Raw genomic sequence first — 7,522 nt, 5'->3', positions numbered from 1 at the left:
GTGAGGACCAGACCCTCCTCCTCCACTGCCCCATCCCTGCACTCAAGGTCCTGGCACAAACACTGTCCACTGGGCTGCGGGTGGGGGACTGTGTCTGGTGTGCCTACCCACCACGGCACACCGGACACAGTCCCGTGGAGGGGGCTCTGGGGACGGTGGCGCCCAGTGGAGGCCTCACCTGTCCTTGTGGCACGGAGGTGAAGCCCAGTTTCCTGTAGGAGATGAGAGAGTTCTTCATCGTGTTCACCGTGAAACCGTAGAAGGAGGTCTTGGTGCCCACGTCGTCCTCAAAGTCTTTGATCACAGCACCATTGAGTCTGCTCCAAACAGAGGCCCGTCAGCCGGCCACACTGCAGTCACACCGTGCTGCGTGCTGCCACTTCCATCCCCAGGGTTCCGCCACACCTGTCCCTACGCCTCTGTAGGGACCACCCCCTCTGCTGTGACAGCACCAGCACCTGCTCACCAGCCCCAACCCCACTCCAGACCTCAAGGGACACCCTGTGAACCGAGCCCCCTGGCCCCGGGGGGCTCCTTTCTCCTGGGTCCCCTTGGCAGGTCTGTCCCGCAGGCCTTCATCCGTGCCCACCCGCCCATTACAGCCCCTGAGCTGGCCGCTGAGCTGCCCGGGGCGGCAGCCGCCTTGGCCCCGGAGCTGGTGGGACCAGCTCCCCACCCAGCTCCGCTCCCGCCGCCTCCCGGGCCCGGGCTGCGTACCGGAACACGTAGTCATGGGCATCGATGTTCCGACCCTGGCGGGAACCATTCAGAATGCCTCCGTTACCCACCACGGCACACCGGACACAGTCCCGAAGCCGTTCCCTGGAGGCAAACAGCTGGGCGCTCTCGGAGCCGTTCAGAAGGCCCAGGGTGGAGGCGATGGCTGTGAGCGAGGGACAAGGCGGGGTGCTATGCGGGGGGCTGTCGTGGATCATCGAGGACTGTTTCTGGCACTTAACTTGCCAGAGGCCTGACCCCAGGCCCTCCCCAGAGGCACAGAGGGCGGGAGGGGATGGAACCTCTGGGCCTGAGAATGGAAAGGGGGTGGGGGGGAGTGTGGCTGGGCCCTCAGTGCCTCAGGAACTTGAAAGACCAGCTCTCTGAGGCTGTTCTTAAAGGAAATAATCTGAGGCATGCGGGGGGCGTGGTGCAGATATAACAGGGAGGGCCCTCTGCTCGGAGGTCAACAGGCCGTTTGGGGCTCCAGAAACCCTGTCTTTGGTCACCTTTGGACAATGGCACTTTAGCCCATCATGCCAGGGAGGCTGCTGGGGGAGGGGAGGGCGTGGGCAGCCAAACCCCTCTTACTGACCCCGCGATGCTCGTGGGGGTGGGGAAGTAAAGCGGGAGGTACACAGCTTGAGGGTTGAGCCCCGAGGTCCTCCTGGAAAGGGACATGGGGTTCCCGCATCACGGGCCGTGAGGGCGGGGGGGACCTGGCCTGCACAAGGCCAAAAGCAGGAAGAAGGGACCAGCTGAGGCCAGAGGGTCGGCGGCAGGCAGCGGCCGCAGGTTACCTTGGCGTGAGAGCCCTTGCCAGCCATAGGGGGCTTTGTGCTGGCTCAGGTGGTCCCAGAGCTCCTGGGTGAAGACGCCCCCCGACAGCAGCACTGGAGTGGAGAAATCAAACAGCCCTTGGAAGTGGGGGTGCCGCTGAACGGCGAGATAAAGTGGGTGTCGGCAGGGTAGGCTCTGTGGGTGAGAAGGTAAGAGGGCTAAGCTGTTAGCTGGGGGATTCGGTGGGTGGGAGCCCTCCCAGGAGGAAGACCCTCGAGAAGGAAGAGCCGCCCCTCCCCCTCCGGACCTGGGCCACCCCCAAATCTGTGAGCCCAGTTGCCAGTGACACGATAGCCTAGTAGGGATCAGAGAGCTTTCTGGACTTGCCCTGTCCAGCCCGGGCGTCCTGGTTTTCCCGGATGCCCCATCTCTGGCCTGATGGCTCTGGCTTCCTACTCCTTCACCTCTCACTTGGGGAAACTTGGGGGCATTTGCCCGTGGATGGGTAAGAACCTCGAAATGTGACCTAATTTGGAAATAGGGTCTTTGCAGGTGTACGTAGTTAAAATGAGGTCATACTGTATTAAGGTGGGCCCTAAATCAAGGACTGGCATCCTTATAAGGTGGCCATGTGATGACAGAGGCAGAGATTGAGTGATGCAGCTGTCAGCCAAAGAACAGTCTAGGTTAGGGTTCTAACCTAGACCGTCCTGCTGACACCTCGAGCTCAGACTTCCGTTGGGAGAAACTTTACATTTGCATGCAGAAGTGAGCGTCAGACAAGTGGCAGCTTGTGAGTTACTGTGAAGTGACAGTATTGTGTACCACGTGTGAGGAAGCCCATGGAGTGTGCATGTGTGTGCACGTTGTGTATTCCTACGTGGCTCCCTTGGGCTGGATGTGGTTTTCTGCATTTTAACCCAGCGTGCTCACTGACCGAATCACTCGGAAGCCGCATTGTTTCGTAAGGTATCTGTCTTGTTGGAACAAATTCATGTTCTCAAAGCAAGCATTACAGCAGAACTGACTGTAGTAGTTCCGCTAACATTCAGTTTATTGCCACAATGTTTTCCAGGGCCTTCTTCATGAGGCTCCGGGAGAAAGATCTCCAGATCTCTGCGTCAGAAGAGGCTGCACTTCACCTGGGCAGCTGGCTAGCTTTTCCCTCATGACCATGGAGGCGGTTTCCTTCTTCACCGTGACCGCCAGGGAGCTCACAGCCAGACATATGGCCCATCTCTTACACCTTGTGGCTCATTTTTCGTGCACTCATCTGATGTCTCATTTTCCTTCACCCGTTTCTTCATTTTATTCTATTTAATGTTTTTGCCTTGTTACATGTTACTAAAAGCTACCTCACGTCATTTTTTTAAAACCAGGTGGGGATGTATGTCATTTAGTGTCAAGCAGCTCCAGGTGGAAAGGACTTGAGGCACGTAAAGATGGATCAATCACTCATGAGATACCTGAGGCCAAGTGCCTACCAGGCCTCTGTCCTCAGGACACAAGGCTATTTGCTCTGCCTCTGAGCAGCTCAGCTGTTATTAAGTCTTATGTTTCTCCCTGAGGCCAGGGAGAAATATTTCAAGTTCCAGTTTGGTCTCTTGGGCACTAAAAACAACTCTTAGACCCGAACTAACTCCGAACAGCGTGGTCACCACCCTGCTTGAGCACAGCTCACAGAGCGGGTGAGACTGTATCACTCGGTGGTTCAGAGCCAGCTCTGGGGTCGGGATCACCTCTTCTCCCTGAGTGACCCCGAGCAAGGTACCTGACCTCTCTGTGCCTCATCTCGCTCACCTGTAAAGGCTGCCTAACAGGTTTGCCAGGAGGCTTCAGCCAGAGAACACAGAGAAAGTGCCCCAGGTGGTCCTTTAGCCTACGGGTCACCAAGGAGCAGGACCCGGAAGGTTCTCAAACCCTCAGGGCGAACGGGGAACATCTTCCCAGGGTTTGGTGTTTACACCATGGTGAGCAGTTCGAATGTGACTTTTATAGTAGGAAGACATTTTGAGCAGCAGAGTGCCAAATTCACAGGCTTTTTAGAGATAAATCACAAGATTTCCGAGAAACGTTTGGCTGGCTGTACTCAGGGGTACACATGGACTCAATCTCCTCTCTTGGGGTATGGGGAGCCCTGGCAGGCAAGTTGGAGAGGTCCTGATGGCTGGCTCCTGTGCTTCCTGCTTGGGGTGCGGTGAGGGTGGGGGTAGGATGGGGTGGCATGGGGCTTGGTGGGGGTGGGGTGGGGCGAGGGGAGTCCAAAGAGCCCCGCCCCACAGACTCCCGAGCCTGGTCCCCTTTGTTTGCTCTTCTCTTTCCCCTCCTCCAGATAACTGGAGGATGCTCAGAAAATTGCGGAGTAGCTGAGCACTGTACCTTTCTCGTCCCAGAATCGGTCGCTGCCTTGGGTCCAGAGGATGCTCGAGGTGTGACGGTGTTCCTGGGGGAGAAAGCACAAGTCAAGCAGGGTCTGACCCGCCCTTCGGAACCTTCCGTCAGACTCTGTTAGCTCTGGGGGCTGACAAAGTCTGTCAAGGTCAAAGGCATCCGTTCCTTTAATCCTACTTCTGTGCTCTGGTTCTTGCCTGTGTCTCTTTAGGCACACAAAATCCTGTCACATTATTAGCTTCTCCCGAGCTGTGGAAACCTGGACATCGAGAAACTCCTTGGCAAGTGGCAGAAATGGGGAGTTTATAGGAACAGTAAGAGGGTGGTTAAAGATGAAAATAGACAATAGGAACGCTGGCCAGGCCCCTGGAATTGTGACTGTCCCAGGGGTCTACCTGCCAAGGCCCCAGAGCAGGTGTTCTGTCCTGGATGACCTGGGCCTCCTGCACCTGGCTCCTGCCCCAGGCGTCCCGGTGAAGGGTGTGGATCCGAAGTCTGACTCTCTGGGTTTGTATCCTATGATCTTGGGAAATTACTAAACTTCTCAGAACCTCGGTTTCTGCATCTAGACTCAGGGACAATCATATTGATATGATTGGTAATCATATCACGTATCATCCAATTGATGCGCGCGTTCAGACAGAATCTACGTTATATAAAGTGTCCTCTAAATGTTAGCTATGGTTACCTAAAGGAAAGAGGGAAAGGACTTTGTTGTGACAGCCTCTGTGACGGTTCCTTCTGCAGGGAGGTAAGGGGCTAATGTTACTGCCCCCCTGCCCTCCCCCCCGATGGCCCCAGCATCCGGGCAGAGGGGGACAGAAAGGAAGGAAGAGGGTCCCCTGCCTATTCAAGAGGGTGTCGGTGTCCTCTCAGACTCTTGTCCTCCCCCACGGCCACAGGGAGCAGGTGGGGAGGTTTGGGATGGGCAGTTTGCAAGGGAAACAAAGGCCCCTTGTTACCTGGTACTTGGTGCTGAGACAGCTGAGTGATGGAAGTCTGCGACCTGCCCAGCTCCAGGTTTCCCTAAGACACTGGAGGGGCAGGGCAGAAAGCCAGGGATGATCCTTTCCCCCTTCCCTCCCCTTCTCCCTGGATGGGCCACCTGTCCACCCACATAATCCCCGCAGTTCCTCAGCTTAGAGCACAGCAGGACCCCCGGGAGGAGGAACTGAGCCGGGGCATTCAGCCTAGTGGGCAACAAGAAGCCCCAGTGACCTTTTGAAAACTCACCTAGGCTGAGGCCCCACCCCTGAGATTCTGATCTGATTGGTCTGGGCTCCTCCCCAGGTGACTTTAACGTGCGGTCAGACTTCAGGGCCTGGCAGAGGACCTGCTGACCAGGGCAGGGTGCAGCCGGGAGGGACGGAGTGGCAGTGGGCATGGCGGGAACTGCTCCTGATTCAGTTCTGCTGCCCGGCCCATCTCCTGGGCACCCCTAGGTGCTCAGCGACTCCTCCCAGTCCCTCACTGCTCTTAGGGCTTCTAGACACCTGCCTGGGGAGCCTGGGAGGAGGCGGGGAAGGGGCCAGCCTAGGTACGCCCCTCGTGGAGAAGTCTCCACAGCCCGGGGAAATGGGACAATGTGGTACATTTTTCATAAAATGAAATTTACTCAACCTACATCATATTCTTAGGAATTCTTGGCCCTAAAATGTCCTTTCTTTTACAAAAGAATGTTGACAATAGATGGTCACTGGTGCCCAGTATCTATCCTCACCTTCCTCCATAAAATTTTTTTCTTTTTATACAAGTCTAGAAATCCCCACGGCTGGGAACCACTGATCCAGATTCTTCTGTGAGTAAACTCCTGGGTAGGTTCCACTCTAAGCCGTGAGAGCCCCCACCTTGGGCTGGAGACCTGGTCTCAGCCCCTTTGTCCCCTGGCCTCTCCATCATAGCCAGGCAGGAGCATTTCCGGGCCCACGCAGGGAGGTCCCTCAGCAGTCTCCCCTCCCAGAATGCCATCCCTGCTCCCACCTTGCTTTTCCGGGCACTCAAAAGGCCAAGTCCCAACCTGCCCCTGGGATTTACTACCACACAAAAGTCGGGGAAACAGCAAGGAAATGGACAGGTTCTTAGGTTGTACTAGATTTTCGAAAGATGAAAAGATCTTTAAAAAGAAAACGGATGTTCAACAAACTCATCTTTAAAGCCGTATTCGTCAAAAGACGTTGACTTGGGTTTTAAAACATCTTTACATGAAATGGACAAGGGTCCCTTCTCTTAGTACCCTTACCCCTCTCTGGTGCTTCTTGGGCAGTTTCTGACCACAGGGAGATCCAACACCTTCAGGTATCACCTGCTAGAGCGCTCTTTGTTACAAAGAGACTGGACTCGTCATCAAGCTGCAAGCTTATTTTGTATTGTTTTGCAACTTCGTGTTAAGGGTGGAAAATTTTTCAAGTGAGCCAACTAGCTAAGTCAGCTACAGGGAAGAAATATCTTTAGATACCAGAAGTTGTCCTATTTGCTTGCGTGTGGTTTAGGAAGAGTATTGTATAAGATATAAAGATGGGCAAAGTCTGCTTCTGTAATCCATTTACTTGTTAATTAAGGGTGTTGTTCCCGGCAAAGCCAACTTCCACTTCTGTAATCTGCTGGCTTGTTCAGGAGACCACCAGGATCTGGTCTTAAGCTTTATCAGCTGCCTCCTCTGAAAGCTGGGGGCTGATCTCCTCTAGCCCTGCGTGGGAGAGAGTCAGTCGCCGGCCGGCTAATAAAGGCTCATAATTAATCTCAATTGGCTCCGTGGGTCTCAGAATTGTTCGCGCCCTAACATTCAGGTGCCCTCTGACCTAGTTCCCTGAGGACAGATAACCGATTATGCTTTCATCCCATTATCCCGGAGCAAGGTTTAGTGAGGAAGGAACAGGCAGGTGGGAACGCGCAGGGAAGGGAAAGCGGGGCGCAGGGAAGGGAAAGCGGGGCGCAGAGGCCTCTCTGCAAGGCTCCCCTGCAGCCTCCCATTCCCAGAATCTAAGCGTGGCTCGACCGCCTCCCAGAAGTCAACTCAATCCTTGGGAGGCTTCTTCAGTAACTGGAACCATCACCCACCAAAGGCAGGCTCTCAGGTGTCTCCTCGCAAGACACAAAAGAAAAGAAGGAGCCCAGGGCAGGCCGGAGGGAGCGGAGCGCGGGAGGCGGCTCGGCGAGGAAGACTTGGACCGAGCCCAGAATCCGCGCCGTTGCCCAGGGAGTCCGCCTCTCTGCCAGATCTGGCCCAGAGGGTGCTGATCGTGTACACCGAGCAAACAGAGCGCGGGGCGAGAGGGAGCCGGGGCAGGGACCGAGGCGAGCGGGAAAGGCGACCCGCCCCAGCCCAGCCGTGGATCCCGGCGACGCTGGAATCGGGAGCCTTGGGTCCCTGCCCCCAAAGTAGAGTCTGAAAGAGGTGACGTGACCGAGGGAGAGTTCCCTGCAAAAACGGGTCTGTTTGTTTTGGATCCTGATGACCTAGCCAAATCTGGACGGTAGAAAGGGAATTAATCCATAAGGCCGTTGCGAGCTGACCGCCGGTGCGCAGGGGCCAAACTTTAACGCCGCGGTGGAGGTTCCAGGGACAAAGATCCGCAGCCGGGGTCCCCGCTGGGGGCCACCCCAAAGAGGCCGGTGCGGAAGGCGACCCGAAGCC

The 7,522-nt window shown here is 55.9% G+C and overlaps 1 protein-coding gene across 1 annotated transcript in view; it reads right to left on the bottom strand.

Annotated features, from left to right (window-relative positions):
• The window catches only part of ST6GALNAC2 (ST6 N-acetylgalactosaminide alpha-2,6-sialyltransferase 2), a 21,609-nt gene that overhangs the window by 6,267 nt on the left and 7,820 nt on the right, over nucleotides 1-7,522 (bottom strand). Inside the window, exons 2-5 of the mRNA XM_015589601.2 lie at nucleotides 3,877-3,940; nucleotides 1,518-1,692; nucleotides 718-883; nucleotides 179-317 (exon numbers count right to left, since the gene is read on the bottom strand). Of these exons, the coding sequence (XP_015445087.1) occupies nucleotides 179-317; nucleotides 718-883; nucleotides 1,518-1,692; nucleotides 3,877-3,940 (544 nt within the window). The remainder of the gene's footprint in view (nucleotides 1-178; nucleotides 318-717; nucleotides 884-1,517; nucleotides 1,693-3,876; nucleotides 3,941-7,522) is intronic.

Source organism: Pteropus alecto, unplaced genomic scaffold, assembly GCF_000325575.1.
Source record: "Pteropus alecto unplaced genomic scaffold, ASM32557v1 scaffold134, whole genome shotgun sequence".
NCBI classification, from domain to species: domain Eukaryota; kingdom Metazoa; phylum Chordata; class Mammalia; order Chiroptera; family Pteropodidae; genus Pteropus; species Pteropus alecto.
This window is presented reverse-complemented; position numbering and strand designations above follow the sequence as displayed.